This window comes from Streptopelia decaocto (genome assembly GCF_964273445.1).
Source record: "Streptopelia decaocto genome assembly, chromosome: 1".
Classification (NCBI taxonomy): Eukaryota; Metazoa; Chordata; class Aves; order Columbiformes; family Columbidae; genus Streptopelia; species Streptopelia decaocto.
In genome coordinates this window covers 33,309,232-33,329,543 of record NC_138663.1, presented here as the reverse complement: position 1 = coordinate 33,329,543, position 20,312 = coordinate 33,309,232, and the positions used below count along the sequence as shown (strand labels likewise).

The following is a 20,312-nucleotide window of genomic DNA, read 5'->3' as shown; positions in this document are numbered from 1 at the left end:
TAGAGGTGGGAAAGTCCACGCAACCTATGCCAAACTTCAGCTGACACCCAGTCTTGTATATGCTCTATATATTAATATATAATAAAATGTATGCATTTCTCATATAATCAATGTACAAAATAAATTGGTCATAAACATTGCTAATCTTCTCAAAGTGACAACAGTATTGGAAAAAACCTTTACTGTTCCATAACTGTGTCCTTCTTAGCTTTCTTAAGTGCAGCAATGCCCATGAAGAAATATTTTCAAGATGAGATCTTTCTCCCTGCAAGCTCTTTAAGGAAGAGATAAAATCCTTTGTTTGATTAAATGCAATTTTATGCCTTTATGATATTTTAATATAAAGATAAAAGTAAGAGTAATTGTGATGATGACAAGACTTTTTTCAACCAAAATGAAAATGGTAAATTCAGTGTTAATGAAAAATATAAACTAACAGAACAGAAATTAATTCTGTTCATGCAGCACTGGTATTGCAAGCAAAGAGGAAGAACCACTAGGAGGTTTGTACCACTAAATCAGAACCCCACTGTAGCAAGCAGATGGTTCAACACGAGTCAGAGACCACTCAGCACTTGACAAATAATGACAGCCTTCACTCAGTAGTGACCCAGCATCTGGGCCACAAGTAAATTAATATCCAGTGAACGATTTAAATGAGGGAGTTGGCCATTAAAGACTAACTTATCAGCATTTTATTACATAACCCTTCCTTTTTCTTCTACAGGATCTACCCCATCTGCCCTTCCAAACAGTGCTCTCTCCACCAACATTCCCACATTCCTGCCTCCTCATTCAGCTCACTATATTCACATTCCCTCCCTTTGCAATTTGACTACCAATGCTCGAACTGTCTTCCCTCTCATTAAAACAGCTCCAGACTCCTTGTCTTGCCTCTTCTTTGGCCTACAAGGGACTGAGAAGCAGGCTGTGTTATCTGGCCCAGCTGGAGGCAGGGTCAGCAGGTGCCTCCCAGCCGAGTCACTGGCTACTCAGGGTGCACACGTCCTCCTCCAGGCCAGCAACCCAGCAGTGCCCGCGCACTTCAGAGCCTCCAAGCTGCACAGTTGAATCCACCACCCGCCTGCTCAGGAGAGATGCGTCTTCCCGACGGGCAGCTGCCAAGCCAAGAAACATATGAAGTCTCTGAAGCCACAAACCATAGCACTTTCCACTTAAATTTGAGAAAAAACTTCTTCTCAGTAAGGGTGACAGAGCACTGGAACAGGCTGCCCAGGGAAGTTGTGGAGTCTCCTTCTCTGGAGACATTCAAAACCCGCCTGGACATGTTCCTGTGTGACCTCACCTAGGCGTTCCTGCTCCAGCAGGGGGATTGGACTAGATGATCTTTTGAGGTCCCTTCCAGTCCCAAACATTCTGTGATAGCAAACGCATACCATTTGAACAAAAAAAACCTTGGAAGAAAAAGCCCTAAGAGTCACTTCCACGTGGTGGCCTACAGAAGAATCCTGTATGATGCATCCTTTGAAATTTTATCTAGTAAGGCAATCAGATCAACAATCCTGTACCTTTATATTTTTGCTGTACGTTATATGGCATGGGAACAATCATATTTATGTTGTGTCTACCTCACTATAACTTTCCATCACCATTTCCATAATATAAAAAAGGTTTTAAAGCACTCACAACATCAAAATAAATATGATTAAGGCGGCACTACTACAGATCACACTATACTAGTGAAGTTATAATAAAAATAAATTCTCTGATAAGTTTCTGAAAATAAGAAATAATGTTAACAGCTTTTTTCCTTACTTAGCTAAATCACCAAGTATCACCCCTCCAAAATAAAAAAAGCTTAAATTAATTTACTCATATAAAAAACAAATCTCATTGCTTTCATAAACTCTCTAAAAATAAAAAAACCACCAAACCTTGAGTCTGAAACTTTTGCTTAAATGTAAAGAACTCCTGAGGACAATTAGAAAAATTAACACTCTGTTTACACCAATTTCAGTACCTTAAGTATTTAATATATCTTTCTTTAGTTTCTTTCCTTGCTCAAGCAGGCACATTTTCTGTTAATACACATGGTCCAGATCTTCCACATGTGACCTTTGCAAGCACACAGCAGGACTGACACAGGATGCCACCGACTTCAGCCCAGCTCTGAAGAACGATGAGATTCTCCCCGAGCAGATCGAGAGAGAATTCCACACGGGCAAAAGTCTACAAACACAACTCTTCCAGCAGACCTGCAGAAGCACCAAACCACCAAAAAGCTAACAGAATATTTTTGTTTTCTACCAGGCACATAAATTTATGGGACAATCATAATTTTAAACTGCATTGCACACAAATATCCATACAGAAATATATCAGCACGCTTAGGGAAGCTGAGTGTTTGTTTACAGTTACATGCAGAACAGTAGATTATTTTTAAGTTATCTTTTTCTTTGATCTTACTTAATAAGCACTTTCTTCAAGAGCTGGACTAACTCTGTTTTGAATACAATTCTATTGCTTACTAGGAGAACGAAAGCTACTAGAGAAAAATGGGATTTGTGTGCTGGCAATATAAAAATCTAAATAGAAAAAAAATCTTGTATTAATCTACAACAAAAAACACATTTCTAGGAATGTAACTATACTTCAGTAATAACAGCATATTGACTATATGACATATTAATGAAGCAATACTGACCGTGATAAAGTCATTGTCACCAAGTATTGTATTTTGATTTTCTAACCTTGTACTATGGTTCCACATGCATTGACTAATATAACATCTTTCTAATAAATAACTTCACATTACAGAAACACAGAAGCACATGGCATTAAACAAGACAACAAGTTTAGCTAAGTTTGAAAGAAATAATGTACTTTTGAAGCACTTGGGAAAAAAAAAAAAAGCTTACTTAAGGTATTCCAAGCTGTATGGTAGTTAGGGCCCTGTATATTCTCCAGATCCAACTCACTACAGGGGTTAGCCTTTGCACATAATTGTGCTCAGAAACAAAATTTTCACCAAAAAAACCCCAAAACAAAATCAAAAGACTATATTTCTGTACCTTAGAGTTATAGAAATGACCTTGGAAGAACAAGAAAATGCACACCAATGCTGCAATGCCTGACTGGGTCTGCAGAGTACCTGAAAGCACGTTTTTCAGGTGTGTGAAATATCCCTTATAAATATTTGTGTGGATCCTGTGAATTCTGCATGACCACAGCTGCAGATTTTTTTTTTTCAGGTACCATGAAATCTAGTATCATTTTGCTGCAAAATTTAGTATTTTACTGCTGCTGGGCACCTGCATTTAGTGATTTGTCCTCTTGCCCTTTTACCTGCATACACCTTTTCTCTCAGTTTTCTTTAAAATTAGGAATTAATTTGATTATAGTAAATATTCCAGTGCAGTCAATGGGTAGAGACATCAAGGGGTCAAGGAACAGAACATCAATTCCAGCTTGTAGTCAAACACTGAGAAGATGATGATTAGCAGAGAATGAGAGACAAAAAGCCCTGTGAGCTGAGCAGCCAGGGTAAGTAGTTCTGCAACAGGGAATCCCCCTCAGACCACAAGCAACGGATTTCTGAATTTGCCCACGTGGGTAACACCATGGAAGCCAAGAGGCTGGGGAAAGGATGTTCAGAAAGCACACTCTAAACCTCTTTAAAAATAACCAATATTGAAACTATTCAATTACCATGTTGAACAATGAATCAGAACTATGTCTATATATATATTAGGGGAAAAAAGGTATTTCAGAGTGATACAACAGATACTGCCACAGAATTTATTCCCGTTACCACGGAGGGCACAAGGCTCTATTATGAAGAATATTCTCTAGAGACAAAGTTAAAGTTGCAAATTCATACTTAAATGAGGTCATTTCTGATATTTTTTCAGGTATTTACTGGGCAACTGTAGCATTATATGTACATATACTGTTAGAAATGTGAATTTTCCTAGGTTTTCATAGATGGTATTGATGAGAGAAAAGCATCCAAGAAACAGCTCTGTACTCTCCGGTATTTCAAAGCTCAACTATCCCCACCAAAAATACAGAGGACACTAGCACTGTTCACCTGCCCACTGCCTGGATTCTACATCATTTAATTGAGGTCACTAGAACCCAGATACTCCTGAGCAAAATAACCATTTAAGGGAAGAACTGTTCCTAAGTTTATTTCCACAGTTTTCCTTTAATACAAATATACTTTTTAAAAAAGCAAACAAACTGCACACACAGTTGTACACCTATCCTACACTATAATCATTGTTAACACACTCATAACATGCCAGATTTACCCCCAAAGTAAACTATTTTCATTTAGCTTAAGTCCCTGACATGTATCCCAAATGAAAAGTTACCCCAACACATTCCGTTCTAGTAATACACATTGTTACAGCACTTCTCCAAAGAACTTTTAACAGAGCTACTCGAAGTTAGTCATATGATTTAGTGATTTACAGAGCTGAGAATCTCTAAATGCGGTTTATCATGGATGCATAGCAACCTTTGGACTGGGTGGCACAGGCCAGCCAGCAGACGTCTCTGCACGTAACATGGAGAAATGCATGCAGCCGCAAGTGTGACCCATCTAAACTTCAGCAAACAAACATACGAAAAGTCCAGCAAACATGGTAAGACAAAAGGTCTCTCTGAATCAGAATGATCACCTTACTTCACTGGATTTTTATGTAGTTTAGGCAGCTATGGACTGACAAGTAAGAGTGTAAATTATTCTAAAAGACTACTAAACTGAACAGTTGCTCCTCCTACACCAATAAAAAAGGAAAACAGTATGAACACAGTTCAGTCTTGCAGACAAACATGGTCCAGTGCATCATTCAACAGAACTCTACTCCATTATAATAGTATGCAATCCCTCTTGCAGCATAGCAGGCTTGATACAATTTATCTGGAGTTAAAGTAAATGCATGCACATTCAGTTTAAAGATAGGAAAACAAAAAAGTAAAGAACTCAGTGTCACTACCTTGTTGCTGAAAATCTAATTCAGGTCTGCTTTGACTTGAACTCATTGCTCCAAGGAGACTGTATTTTACATCTGATACCTAGCTCACTAATCTAGTACCTCAGGCAAAGCCTAAGCTCACTATTCTGGGTACCATCTTGCTGTTTTATTATCCTTCCTTAAGATAAGCTTCTTTCTTTCAACCGTTCCAATATTTCTGTGCTTAGGTATCCCAAGTTTATTTATTCCCTAAGGAATAAAGATTGTTCTTATTCGCATCTATGCTACATTTTCTGCTTCTCAACACTGCAGAGGGCAAGCAGGCTTATGAATAGTTTTATTTTCCTCATATATTCCTAATCTATATTCATTTTCAAATATTTAAGATATGACATAGAAGCATGAAGAGACACAATCCCTGCATTAAAGAGCTTAGAGTCTCACACTTCTCTATGAGATAGGTAAACAAACATCAGTATACCCACTTTATAAATATGAATAAAAAGATGGCAAATGATTTAACTAAGGCCACAGAATAAATAACCAGAAACAAGATCATGTGATGGGATCTCTGGCCTATACCCAACTCCCCCTATGAAGTATATGTCTTTAATAATGTGGTCTGATACTACAGTTACTCCAAGTAGTCCAGTTTGAGCTGTAGGACACCACTCTGACACTCTGAACAAGCATTTTAAAACAAAGCACAGCAAAACAAAACACAAACAATCCATTCTCATAATCTGTTACATACTTAGTTTTCAGTTTTACAATTCACAGAACATAACATTCTCCTGTTTTATTTTTCAAACAGTGCTTCCTCAGCTACTGATTAAAGAGAAATTTTTAAAGATAGTAAATAATAGTAGCCTAGTAGCCCCCTTTTATGGGTGGTTTAACTAAGGCTCAGGAAGAAGAATTTTGCCTGTCAGAACTGGATTCTAGCATTATTTTTTAAAAAGGCTTTACTGTATTTGGATTTTATTCCTATTTGACATGCACTCTCAAAGTAACAGCCCAAACCTCTGTGCATCTCTAATACCTCACCTGTAAAACTTAACAAATCATACTTCTCTATTTCATTACTCAGGAAAGTGAGGAAGGGGTTAGGAAAGAGAGAGTATGAAAGTCTTATCTATTGAGCTTTAACTGCAAATAAAAATAAACAAGGTAATTAAAGCCTCATAGCTCTAAAAGAAATTAAAAAAAAAAACAAAACACAAAACTAGTCTGAAACTCCATTTCTTAGTGCATGCTTATTCCACTTCATAAGGAAAGAAGAAATATCCTTGCATTCCATATGCATTCTTGATCTTGTTGTAATATGCTTACCATTTATTCAAACCTAAGACATTACCACAGCTATTAATAATTTTAAAGCATAAATTAATTTTATATTTTCAGTTGAAGATTTGGAAATGGTCTTAACATATAAACTTTCTACCAATTATTAGAAGATTCAGTAGGTCCTACAAGTCATCCCAGTTACGACAGCGTTGCCAGGAACTTGGTCTTTGCAGGTTATTAGTTCTAACATCTGGCTAGATAAGCTTTCAAGTTAAACAATCAGAATTCTGTATTAAAACTGAAGAACAACATTTACCCCTCCCCAAATAAACCAACATATTTCAGCTTAGCAGCAGTGATTTAGGTCATTTCTAACAAAAAGCTTGCAGAAAAATAATCAGGAAGAGAAAATATGTTAACATTCATTATACTAATTTTTCATTACATTTTTCAGCAGTAAAGAGGAGTTTACTCTCTGAAGGAAAAGCGCAGAAACTGATAGAGGCCAAACTCCGCATAGTGACTAGTATCACAACATAACTCTAAGAAAGGGCAATTTTAAGGTAGTTATGTTTCCTCTCACCTGTTGCTTGCTCTCCTCAGAAAAGGCCTAATACAAATTTTGTATTATAAAAGTTATATTTTCTTGTCAGCAAATTCCCAGGAACTCTGACAACATCCACCAAAATAAATAACTTCTATTGAGAGACATTCTAAGGTTTTAACAGACAACATATTTAATGCCCTGAAATAAAGCTTTATAGCATGAAGAATAACTAGTCCCGATTATGAATATGTTGACTCTATGATTACAATACAACTAAAATTTCCCCTCCAACTATGTAAAATATCTGCTTCAGACTTAACAGCAAGGCCTCAGACATCTGACTGAAACACGCATTACAATTATTATGTTGATGGGGGGAAATAATTTAAAAAAATAATAAAAATGTCATCCATGTATTTGTTTCCTGTCTTGCCAATAACTGTAAGATTGGTGACAAAATTTAAACACAACAGATTCTGTGGGTGAAGTCTGTAGTGTTGCAATAAAAGTCTGTAGCTATGCAAGATGAAAGCCTTCATTACAGTGCTATTCAGGGATGGACAGAACCTGTAAGGTCATCTGGTTCATTTCTCTGCCAGCCCTGGCTCGTTACCTATTGCACATGTATTAGTGTCCTGACCAGCCTAGTTCCCAATGACCCACTGGCTGGATTTTCCCCCTACTCTGCTCAGCATACTATTCAGTAGATATACAAGTGTATCATGGGGGCTTTTGTGCTGCTATCTGTTCTGGATTTTCTCCCTCAGATTCACCTCAGCTTACACATTATCACAGCCTCTTATTTTATTTAAAATTAATCTCCCTTTTAAGTATTTAGGCCCTTCTAAGTGCTTGTAAGATACCATTTCCCCTTCTCACACAAAATGTTCATTTAGCCAAGCAAGACACTAATTTCTCAAATCTTTTCTTAAATCAATTAGTCCCTCCAGCCTTCTTAACATTTTGTTGCTCTTCTCTAAGCTTCTGTTAAGTTGCCCCACCTGTTGCAAAGGCCCTGAAAGTCAAACAGTACTCCAGACAGTTCCACAATCTCATACAAAAACTCATCACCTACTTGTTCAGTGCCTCTGTGAACACAACTTAAAACTCGTTCTGATTTTTGCAAAGTCTATATTGCAAACTGGGGCCTGTTCTGCCTGTCAGAAGCATGCAGAAATCCCTTTCATATGAAAGGGAGCTGGGTGCACAAAACTGACAGGATTATCAGGCCTGTGGTATCACTCCTATCCCTTTTTCAGCGATACTGCTTTCCAGGTTATTCCCTCACAATGAATACCTGTTCTGGATTACTGTCCCTTGACTGTTTTAGCTTGCATTTTCCAAACTAAATCTCATTTGTATTTTCCAACAATGTGCCTAATTTCTTCGGATAATCTTTTCTTTTCTGCCCTGACTTGTGTTTAACTCTGCCCACTTTATCATCATCTGCTAATGTCACAGGTGTACTATTCACCTCCTCGTAAAGTTAATCAATCCAGACACAAAATATGCCTAAAATGACTAAATTTGTATTACTACGTGCATATGTAAGCACTGATGTTACTCTTTTAGCACCTAAAACTGCTGTGACTCACCAAATCTATTATTTTATACTTTGTTCTATTTTTGTTTATAGTCCTTCACCAAATTTTTTACTCAGATGACTATCCATATACATAAATAATGTGTTAATGAGAGATTTTGACATGTATTTGAATTTTAGAAAATATGTAAAATATTACTACAGCTACAACTTTCTCTTCCTCCATTGGGGCCTTGAACCTGCAATCAGATCTGGCAAGCAAACCAGTCCTGTACTTCTCCATACACACTGATCTATGTGCAGATGCTGTTGCAGTATCAGATCCTAATTTTAAACACTGAGGAAGAAAAGGAAAAAAAACTATTTTAAAGTAATTCTGCTTGGAAAATTCCAGGCTGCTTATTATTGTTTCTCTACTTTTTTCTGCCATTATTTCACTAGGAACAGAATCCCTTAAATTTATCTAGTTCTTCAGCTCATACTTTGTGGGGTTTTTTTCCTTTTTTTTTTTTTTTTTTTTAAGAAATCAAGACTATTATTCCATTTCTGAAGATCAAATGGCATTAATATCTTCAGATCTTTCAAGAACCCCTCCTATTTGTCATCAATAACTATTTCATATGGACATTATTTTTAATTGCTTACACTTTTTCATCCTACTATATATGGAATTTCAGGAAATTCAGCATAAGGCCTTGTCTTTATAATAACTTTATGCAACTTCTCATTTATGAACTGACTTCTTTTCTCTCTACTTGACTTCCTCTTACCTCCCCACTATTTACAACATCAAATTCTTATTCACCAGTAACAAGTATTAACTCATTTCTGCTGCCTTTACCAGAAGCTTACAAGGCACACCTGCTTCCTACCTTTCAGAAATACTCTGCAGAACTGAGACTTAAACTTATTTTACCCAACACTTAGTCCTTTCACATAATTTCCCTTCATGCAGATAAAAACAAACTTATTTTTAATTCAGTTAGGCATATTTCATTTGCACATTTGCACACAAGAATAGATGAAGACCCACAACAGAAATAAATGTATCGCCTAAGCTCGCATGAAAACCAGCAGAACCTTACACTAACGTGAAGTCACATCAGCCCAATTCTTTGTAGGACTGTAACTTAATCAACCATTAACATAAAAAAACCAGGCCATATTTCATGTTAACTTTCTTTTCACCTACTGTATGTTTACCAGCTAACAAAAACGTAAAAGCATGCCCGCATTACTGCTGTTTACATTTATTAACCCATACTAAAATATTTTCATTAACATTACAATCTTTAGAGAAACATTTAGAAAACGCTTTACTAATTCACCTTAACTGAGATGAAACATCTAATTTGCACTACATCCAAGGGAATTACACTCTCTGATGCTGTAGAGACTTAGAGAACTACATTAACAAGTACAGTCTATCAATGGTTATCGGCACTGTGGCTTTTGACTGCTCACTAAGAACCACAGTGCATAAATTACTTCACCTGTCAGACAGCCCAAAGCAACACAGGCACAAAGTTTGAATGGTTCAGACTTCCCTTATTATAAATAACTTTTTTCAACAAGAAAAAAGAGAGGGCAGTAGAAGAGAGAAGGGGTAGATAGGATTGTCTGTCATATATTGGAATATCACCTGTGATAAAGCCTATGAGAATTATATCAGAATTTTAAACAATTCACATCTTTAATGAAGCCTAACATGCATTCCCAGAGATAGCCAGCAGAATTCCACAGCAGTCAAAATGAAAAAGTTATTTAAACAAAAAAGATACACCTCACAACTGCCTAGAAAAACCATAACTCAATGACTGTTTTACAGAACATTTGGTTTGATCAAGCCAACTGGACTACTGATGTCACAGAATTCAACTTTCTATATCATTTACATGGTCATTTTAAGTCAAAATGACAGCATTAATAGAGATAACGCAGCAAAATGAGCAAGTGGCCCATGTAGCTTGAGATCTTATCTCAGTTAACATGGTATGCCAGATGTTTCATAGAAAGAAGCAACTTTCATCACAAACCATCACAAATCCAAATCTGCGAATGCGCGCATGTAGCTGCACACCACTGAATCGCTCTGAATTCAACAGGATCCCATCTGCCACGCAGATCCCGCACTTCACAGGACACACAGCATACAATTGAATAAAAATTTATATAAAAGTTGATAGGCCTCAATTTGTTTGGCTTTGTTTGCAAAGTCATTACAACAGCGAGGCCAACATTATAGTCATACTTGAGACTCCAAAGGAACATTTTTTTTTTCCCAAGGATAATTGCTCAGCAGTTCATGAAGATCTAGCCCTATAAGAAACCTCAGGTTATGTTCTTAACACAGATAAACAAGACCCTTTTTACCAATTTACCAGCAGAGCATTTTTTCTTTCCCTATAACTAATTCACCCCCATAAACCTTCTATGTTAATGCTAAACAAACGTTAAGCTAGCAAAGATACACGTGTATATAGTCTTATTACTGCACATGGAAGGAGATGAAGTCAGCTGGGAAACAGTTCACATCAAACTTAGATTATGTGGGAAGCAACAGTGAGTAAAGCAGTAATTTAAAAAAAACCCAACAAAACAAAACACAAACCAAACACAACAACAAAAACCACAACACTAAAAACCAATGCACCCCAAAACAACCTTGACAGTTTATTTCAGAATAGCCTAAGTAAATCACAGAGATTATGATAAAACAGACATTTTAAAAGATTAGTTTTCTTAACTGTTTATCAACTTTTTTCTAAATTCCAAATAAATAAAAAGCTTTTCAATTATTTGCATGTAATAATTTATACATATTTTCAGCAATTGCATTTTAAATAATGTCAATACCAGCATGCTAATAATAAAAATAAAATTTTTGTATGCCTGATTCTAAATTTAAAAGTAGTATCTATTAAAAATTAATAGTCATTAGAAGGCTACATTAGCATTAATTGTGTTAACTGTCACAGCATATAAATGCTTTCAAAATACAGACGAAAACACAAATGACATACAACCTTCTACTGCAAAAAGTTAGGCCATTCAAACACTTACAAAATATGGACAAGGAAAGGGTAAAAATAAAAAACCTATCATTTTGCAAATTATATGTAAAATCTAGTCAAATAATAGACTATATGGTCCAACAGAAAAACTCAAAAAGCAACAAACTGCTTTCTATGATCCAATAAATATCCAGCAACACTATCTCAATACTATGAAGTAGAGAGAAAAAAAATCCATATCAGAGGACATCCTAAAGTGAGCTTCCCACTATCATTCCTAGGCCTGCTAGCAATCATAAACTTTGCTAAAGCTATTAACAATGGTTATTTCTTTTCTTAGTCTAGATCTTAAAGCAATCACGTCACCACCAAAAAAAAGAAAAATTCAGTAACTACAGATATCTGACTAAGGTCTTCCAGACATCATTGTAACTCAATAACTGCTCCACTGTGCTATGAACTCTACAGCTTCAAGCTGGAAGTCAATCTAGGACAACCAATAGAAAGTGCACCTGTACAATTACTGCATTTCCTAATTCAGAAGGCCAAACCAGAAACAGATAAAGCTTATGTGTAGTCAGATCACCAAAACAGAAATCCAAAAGCCAATACATCTTTTGTACCTATTGCATATTTATATTATCATTATTTGCAAATAAAAATATCATTTATACAACTCAGAAACAGAATATTACATTCCTTAACCAATGTACATAAAACTTGATTCTAAATGAAACATGATTGGCTATGTATAGCATCTAAAAACACTACATATTCAACAATTCTAAAATCTTTCCCACAAAAAATAATCACCAGAAGTTATTAATTTTTTAAAGTCATCCAGTTACTGAACAGTACCACACACAGCAATTTAAAATATTCCATATGAACTCTATGCCACATTAAAAAAAATCTGCATCATAAAAAATAACCTGTATCATTTCAAAGAATGTAATGTTATTTTAAAAAAACCTGTAGAAATCTACTATTTTTCAAGAAACACAAAAATTACTTAGCTCTTTGTACTCTAAAACAAAAAAAATATTGCATGCTGCTAGCAACTGATAACAATATAATTTATCCAAAGCAGTCTACCTTCCTGCAGACACATTTTCATTCAATGCCTGACCCCACTGAGCAGTAAACAAGTTTACATGTATCAACACATTTCAGTGTTCCAAAAATTAAGCTAAGTTTCTATAACTACAATAACATGATCTCTTAGTAACAGTCCTTTAGTACCGTCGTTCTAAAACAATTAATAAAAATGGCTCTGACATATATTGTTTACATACTTAGGATCCCTTCAAAGTTTAAGGCTTGCAGATGTAAAAGACAAATAAAATAACTACAAAATAGAATTACCTTTAACTGATGAATGCACCAGACCAGTAAGGAATTACAAGTCCTTTCTGGTTTCTTTTGTAACATTTTTAAAGGGTAGGGATATTTTTATTATTGCACACACTAAAACCCAAATATAATCCCACACTCAAAAATACTACTGCAACAGCTTGATAGCACTCACCGCAAGTAATACTGTTTTAAAGCGAAGGCAGCGTTAGAACAACTTCTGGGAAAGTTAAACTCCTCTACAATTTCTCCCCACTGATTCTTCTCTGATACCTGTCAAAAACAACACACAGGCCGAGATACACAACGTACACATAAACATGTCGTTGACAGCGAACATCACAAAAAAACACAAGCTGCCATGAAGCAAATAGATAAATATACAAAAAGAAATAAACACGAATGTGTATGGGATTTAGGAGTACATATTTTACTGTCAGTCGGTAGTATTTCCCCTTCGGGAATAATCCCGCTTCTCACCGGTATTTTACTTTATTTTTTTTAATATATACGTTATTTTTTTTCGGGGGCGGGGGGGGGGCGGCCAGGAGGGTTTGTATTGTTTTGGGGTTTGTTTGTTTTTGTTTTTACTGCCTGGACAATAACCAATCGGGAGTCCCTCTGTCGCCCCCTTTTAAATCCTGCCGCGGTCCGTTAAAAACCCAAAGAAGTTTAAAATAATGCGGGGAAGTGTTGGCGGGGGCGCCCCCTGGCCTGCGGGGCGCGGGGGCGCCGGCCCGGGGGGTCCCCCCAAGACAGATCCACAGACACAGAGAGGCCTTTCTTTTGAGGCCTACATTTCTGTCCCTAGCCTTGAAGCCTAAAGATGGCTATTTGATTACACACCGTCTTGGGTGCCCCTTTTGTTATTTTTCCCCGGGAAGGGCTCGGAGGGCAGCGCCCGGCCCCCCCCGGCTGCGAGGATCGTTTCCTAGCCCATGCTCCGTGCCGATTATCGATGTTAAACATGCCCGCTAATTTTGAGTTGCACTAAAACTGCACTCAGACTCTCCGTCTCTGTGAGAGAGAGAGAGAGAGACACACACACTGAGCTGCCACCACAACCGAAAGAAAACTGCCTCTCGCTGACCGGAGCTCTCTGCTCCCCCCTCGCCTTCTCCCGGGGAAGGGGGGCAGGGGCGAGGGGCTCCGGAGGAGGCACGGGCGGGGTGTGCTCCGTACCCCCGGATCCCCCTTCATCGCTCCGCCGACAAGGCCAAGCCACCAACCTGCTTGCCTGCTCGCTTCCTTCTTCCACCCCCCACCTTCTCTAACCGGCTTTAAATAGGTCGGTTCTCGGCCACCCCGGCTCCCCCCGCCGCCCCCGGGGGTCAGAGGAGACTTTTGGGAAGAGGTTAGTGGGAGGGAAACCCAAATTAAAACTTCCACTCACCTTCCCAAATCCGCCTAAAGTGGTGACTCTGGTATAGAGAGCGTGAAGATCCAGCTCCTTCCCACCCACCACGGGGATCTTCTTAAAAGGAGACCTGCCAGAGGAGATACACACAAAACACCACAACTTGTCAGCTCTGCCCCCTTTTCTCCCCTCGCTGGGGCTGCCGTGTCCTTCAGGGAAGGGGCTGGAAGTTGGATCTGGTCGGTTTAAAAGCCTCCCCCCCTCCCGTTCCATCTCCCCATTTTCCTCACCCTCTGCTGTGGTGAAACTGCCGCAGCTCGTCCAGGAAAGCGAGTCCCTTTCTCCGCTGGTCTGCGTGGTTTTTACCCGTCGAATTTGCCATTTTTGTATTAAAAAAGCTTCTCGTAAAAAAAAAAAAAAAAATCCAATTTGAAAAAAAAAAAAAAACGGCCGACAACAACAACAACAATCCCCGGCTCCTCCTTGTCTTTAAGAGACCCAGGTGCCCGTGCTCGGCCGGGGATCAGCCATGGAGAGGGGCTTGTTTAAAAAAAAGTTTAAAAGGAATAAGGGAGCCCAGAGAGTGTGGTAATTGCGAGTCCTGTCTCCACACAACACACAGGCAAAGAGGCAGGGAGGGAGAGGGGCACCTCTCAGTAATTCCTCCTCCCGCTGCTGCTGCCTCTCTCAGCACCACAAACCCAACCGATCCAGCCTGCACATGAGACTCAACATGGTGCTGCTGGATCACACAATGAATTGGGTTACTGTTGTGGTGGGGTGGGGGGGGAGCCGGAGTGAGGTATTGACAGTGTGTGTGTGTTACAGCCGCGGCTCCATGCGATCTCCCTCTCCCTCGCTCGCTCCCTCGCTCCCTCTCTCACACACACACACTGTACAGCTACGGCGGCGGCGGCGGTGGCGGCGGCAGCGGGATTCACTTCTCTTCTCTCTCAGACAAAAAGATCTGAGGCCGCCGTGCTTCTGCCTGGACGAGAGCGCAACACAGCGGACCCCGGAGGCCGGTCCCGGTACTGCAGAAGGCAGCTCCAAAGGCAAAAGCCAGCACAGCCCCAGCAAGCAGTTCCTGGCGGGGAACAATAGGCTCCTCTCGCCGCTAAGGGCTCATCTGCAATGTGCCGCAAACTTCACACAAAGCCGGGCGGAAAGAGGCGAGGGAGAAGGAGAACAGGGGAGGAAAAAAACGACTACTACCGGTTGTTCCGGGGCCGGGGGCCGGGGAAAGGGCCCTCCCTTGCCAGGCTCGCACCGAACGGCCTCTCTCCGCTGGCTGCCGGCGGGTGGGGGAGGGCAGGAAAGGTGGATTTGGAAAGCGGGGCCGAATTTTTTTAATTGGACTAAACCCAACGCCCTGAGTTCAAGGGGAGAGAAAACAACAACTGAAGGGGGCACTAGTGGATTTGGACTTTTGAAAAACTTTCCGAGTCCCCCTGGCCGAGGTGTTTCCAAGGGCAGGAAGTCGCCCCGGATGGCACGGCGGGGGCGGGGGCGCTAAGGGGACCCCTAATTCCGGGACCTGCGGTATTTCAGACTCCCCAAAGGAGAGCGCCGAGCGCTTTGCCAGGCAGGGGGTGCCCTGGAGAGGTTTGCCAGCGGGGGCCTGAGCTTTGGCTCCATACGTTTTTTTTGTTTTTTTTTTTTTTTTTTTTTCCTCTTGGCGATACCAGGGCCTATAATCAAAGTGCTTTAGGACTGCTGTACTCAACGTAAGCGGCCTATATGTTGCTGTATGTTGATGAACATACAGCATAAAATTAATGGAGGAGGAAAGTCTTGGCCCTCACCCTGGGCAAGCAGTAGCCCAGAGTGGCACTGCAGGCCGCTTTCCCCTCTGCCTGTGGTGTGCACAGTGTTTGTAAACACTTGTTTCCTGACCTCTTTTCCACACAGGGGAGCCCAGGGGAAGACCTACACACTGACCAACCAAAGCCCAGTGCTGCTTGGGGGACCCATGGCGGTGAAGGGTGCCTTCTCCTGAACCTTTGCTCCTCAGGTAAAGCAGGTGGTGACCCAGGTGGGCATTTGTCCTTCCCTGGCAAGCAAACAGCTGCAGGTTAGTGCTGCTTCCAGTTTAAGAGACTCTGGAGGAATATTTGCCCCTTGCAACCAATATAGTGAAATCTGAGGCCAGATTGGGCCTTTAGTGTGTTTTTTTTTTTTTTTCTCCTTTTTAAAAAAATTTTAAAGCAGAACTCCTCATTAAAGTCAGTATGGAGCTGTGTTTTAAAATCAATGGCATGTTATGGCCCCAAGTGAGCACTTGAAGAAGGAAAACTATAATTCCTTTTTACTCCATGTACTAACTTACTTCAGGAAATAAAAATATATATATATTTATTTTTTCTTCTCAGAGAAGATTTTTTTTTTTCCTTTTCAGTGCTGTTTCAGCTTGATTATAGCCATAGAGATGGAGATACAGTAAGATGTTTGGTAACATTTGCCCTGGGTTCACACTTGGGGGAGGGAGGAAAAAAAAAATCCCTCAGTTTCCGATAAATACTCTGTATTTAAAGTCGCCCTCTCTGTGTGGATGTAGTGTATGAATTTCGGTGTAAGAAATGCATAGTGTCTATTCACTGTAGCATTAAGAGCCCCCCACCCCCACCGCCCCTAAAATTAGACCTGCAGCAGATCCTGGTCTGCAGCTCCAGTCTGTGACACTCCAAGTTTCTGCTATTTCAGCAACAGTATGCGTAAGACTCCCAAAGCCGGGATAATGTGTACGAGAAAGGTTTAGAACGAGCCATTGAGGGGCTAAATCGCTCTTTCAGACGTAACACAGCTAAACCTTCCTTCACAAGAGGGCGGTGGTTTTTAATCATGCCTTAAAAATTCCTTAAAAGCAGGGGGTCTCCCCTCGGCGAGGGGCGGTCGGCAGAGGTGAGTCACTCTGGGTGGAAGGGGAGTGGGAGGCAGGGGGGAGGATAGGCAAATTGCGTAGCAGGGCTAGGTGGGTTTCCATGCGGAGCACAGCAATTGCGCACGGTCCCTTACGTAACCGTCAGCTGGGGATTCCCTGGAGGGGGTCACTTTATTCAACCATTACACAGACCCCGGCCGCCGCTCCGGCGCGCCCGGGCTGCCGCTGCCGCCGCTACTGAGGCTGCGGCTGCAGCCAGCGCGGCGGCTCCTCACAAAATGGCGGCGCCCATGGAAGCGGCAGCCCCATTTTGTGCCCGGCAGAGCCTGTCAACAAAACGCCGACTTGGCCAAGGCTGAGGAACAGAAGGCGGCGGCTCGTTCGCGTTACAGAGAGCGGAGGGAGGAGAGCGAAGGATTTCACCGCCCTCCCGCCGCCGAGAGGAGACTTGTATCAAGTGTGCGCGTTGGGGGAGGGAGGAGAGGGAGGTGAAGGGCGACGCGAGCAGCGAGCGAGTCAGAGGCTGCGTTATCCCAGCGTGGAGCTGCCGGAGCCGCGGCGCGGGGGAGGGGAAGGCGCGGGCAGGCGGCCTTGGCGCTGCCGGGCGCTGCCGGCTGAGGGCTGCGGGGGCTCCGAGGGCTCCGGGCGCTGGGGAGCGGCGGGCGACGCGGGGCCGGCGGGCGCGGGGCTGCCCGGGCGGGAGGCGCCGCTCCCCGCGCAGCCCGGGAGCGCTCCTGTCGGATTCCGGCGAACCTGTAATGAATGACAGGGCGATCTGCCTCCCTGTGTAGCTAACTAGGTCACTGCCGGCACTTAATTACTGTTTGTTTCATTTTAGTGCGTGCCTTATGAATAAACCGGCTATTAGGCTGATGCTTCAAGTAACACTATCCAGCACCAAGGTACAAAATGTCTGTGTTGGACTCTGGTCGTGGGATGCCGGCTTGATCATAATTACTGTTTTACGTTAACGATGTCTTGGTTCTTACAGCTTGGTTCTTCAGCTTATAGCTGATATAGTTGGAGATCCGCTGTGATAAGGTTGTGAGGCTGATACTAGTGTTACACCACCGGTTTTGTTGTTTTATATTGATGGGGGCTCCCCTCTTTTCTGAGGTAGACAAAGGGCTTGAATTGACCTTTTTCTTCTGATTTATCTGTATTAATATGCATGCATTTTAATAGTATTAAATAAAGGTGATGACCCGTTTCTGGTGGAAGCGATAATTTTTAAAGGTACAAAAATTACACTGATATTTAAGCATTATGAGAGATCTCTTGTTGCCTATTGAAGAGCCGAATGTGAGGGAAAAGTAAAAACAATCTTGCTATTTAGGAAAAAAAAATAATCTTTATATTGATCTCTGTATAGTATCTGTCAATGCAATTTTAATTTCTTTAAATTGTAAAATAAAACATGTACTATTATTAACTGCTTATAAAAGTTATCATATACATGAATTTTGGTGTGTAAATGTGTAATTACCCTTGCAGGCAGACAGTGCAGATCCAGTAACTGAATTGTCACTATTCAGTAGTGGTGGTTGAGTGTTTTTTTTGTTTGTTGTTGTTTGCCTTCCTCCGTCCCCCCACCTTTTTTTTTAAGAGAGTGTGTGTTTTGGTTGCCTTTTTTTTTTCCCAGTATAACGGTGCCAAGTGAATCTTCTGTTTTAATAGTTGTATCTTGTGTTTCAGTCTCAAACGTTTTAATTGAATCTTTAATACTAAATTTTGTGCTTATTACCTATCTGCCAAACTGCTCCTATCCGGAGAGCAGGCCACAATTGCTCTTGTCAGTGTGCCACTAACTGCCCTTTATTTTTTTTTTCTGACGGGTGAAATACTCTTGCTCATTTCCATTTTCCTTTCTGCTTGTGCTGCTCTTGAATTGTGACATTACAGTTTGACTAGAGTAACTAGTATCACTAGCTGAATGCTGCTTACATTAAACTGTAAATCCTCACAAACTGAAGTTAGCATGTTTTGTGTGTATGTGCCTGAGTGTAGTGTGTGCCTGTGTATTTAGAAAATACAGCCTTTTAGATGGACTAGAAAAGAGTAAATTCATTCTTAAGACTGCAGACAGTATTGTATAATATAGGTGCAATCTGAAAATAAACACAAGAATTAGAGGATGAGCATCTGGAAAAGGAGAAAGGGTCAGGAAGTCAATAGCGAATTTCAGTGATGTTCATCTCCACCATTTTTAATTTTTAAAAAATTAAAGTATTAAGAGTTAACTGCATAGGTTAGGATGAAGACTTCACTGCACAGCTTGCCATGGCAAATCTACACTTCAACAAGGGGCATTTAGTCTGCAAGGTATTAGTCCTACCCCTTCTTACTGAATAATATTTTAAAATTCTTTATCACATTCTAGTGTGCTAGCTGTTTTTTAGGATGCTGCTACTTTGTACAGACCATAAGTGGCCAGTCTTCAATGATACAGTATTAAATCACAAAGGTCTTATGCATGAAATTAAATGCTAAACAGTACAGCGAAGATGGGAAAGCATATGTACGATATTACAGGCTATTTCTGTACACTTATACAGAATTTTCACTGCAGTTAGTGGAACTTAACTATGCTAGCAGGCTTGGTTTAGATAATCTTAAAACAAACAAACAAACAGCTTTTACATTGAAAAGAACCAACCTCTTGTTTATTGAAATGACTATGACACTTCCCTCCTAAATCTCCTAACATGTTGTGTGCCTTTCAACTTATTTTTATGGTATTACTACTCAGTAAACAAAACAGATGGAAAAATGGACTACATAAACATTGTTGTAAATACTCAAGTAAATTGATTAAACACTTTTAAAAATGTTATCTGTAATTATTGTAATTTTCTAATACTTGCTGTTCCTCACAAAGGTCCACTCTTGAAATCAATGAATTTTACCATCATCTAAACTCTAAATTAAAAACACTTCGAAGTTGAGGGTTTTTCAGTTGTGCAATGAAGTATGAAACATGAAGCAGGAAAACCCTAAATGCAACTGAAAGAGAAGTAAAAATAAATACTAAATGCACTCCCACTTGATTTCAAAACTGCAGTGCTTTTGAAATTGTAATTCCTTTGTACATTCTGACTTGTGTGTTCTCAACGCTTGGGGTTGGCAATGCTTCAACAGTACGTTTAGAAGGATGATCAAATTCATGTTCTTTCTTACAGGCGAAAAATATTTGCTGCATTTCTTATATTATCATGCCTGTAATGCAGATTAGGGCCTTAATGTCAAAAAATGTTCTGAGGTTCTAGCGAACGTTAGTCTGCAGCACAGAAGTCACAAACGGGTGCAAGGGTTTTTTTTAAAGTAAAAAACATATTTGCGCTTAGTAGATCACCTGTTGCCAGCATTACTTTGTGACTGCCTCTGTGT

General features: G+C 40.2%; 1 protein-coding gene and 1 long non-coding RNA gene across 3 annotated transcripts in view; one reads left to right on the top strand and one right to left on the bottom strand.

The window, feature by feature from the left end:
- ARID2 (AT-rich interaction domain 2) overlaps positions 1–14,989 on the bottom strand; it is a 103,541-nt gene extending 88,552 nt beyond the window's left edge. Inside the window, exons 1-3 of one of the 2 annotated variants that reach the window (XM_082055073.1) lie at positions 14,335–14,989; positions 14,081–14,174; positions 12,863–12,960 (exon numbers count right to left, since the gene is read on the bottom strand). In XM_082055073.1, coding sequence (XP_081911199.1) covers positions 12,863–12,960; positions 14,081–14,174; positions 14,335–14,426 — 284 coding nt within the window. In that variant the 5' untranslated portion in view covers positions 14,427–14,989. Of the gene's footprint in view, positions 1–12,862; positions 12,961–14,080 lie in introns of both variants that reach the window. The other variant, XM_082055072.1, reaches the window with a different exon arrangement.
- A 1,611-nt stretch (positions 14,990–16,600) lies between these two features.
- Positions 16,601–18,369, top strand: LOC309448909. The gene is made up of 2 exons (XR_014185877.1): positions 16,601–16,945; positions 17,764–18,369. It is a non-coding gene; the product is annotated as an uncharacterized lncRNA (long non-coding RNA).
- The last annotated feature ends 1,943 nt before the right edge of the window (positions 18,370–20,312 follow it).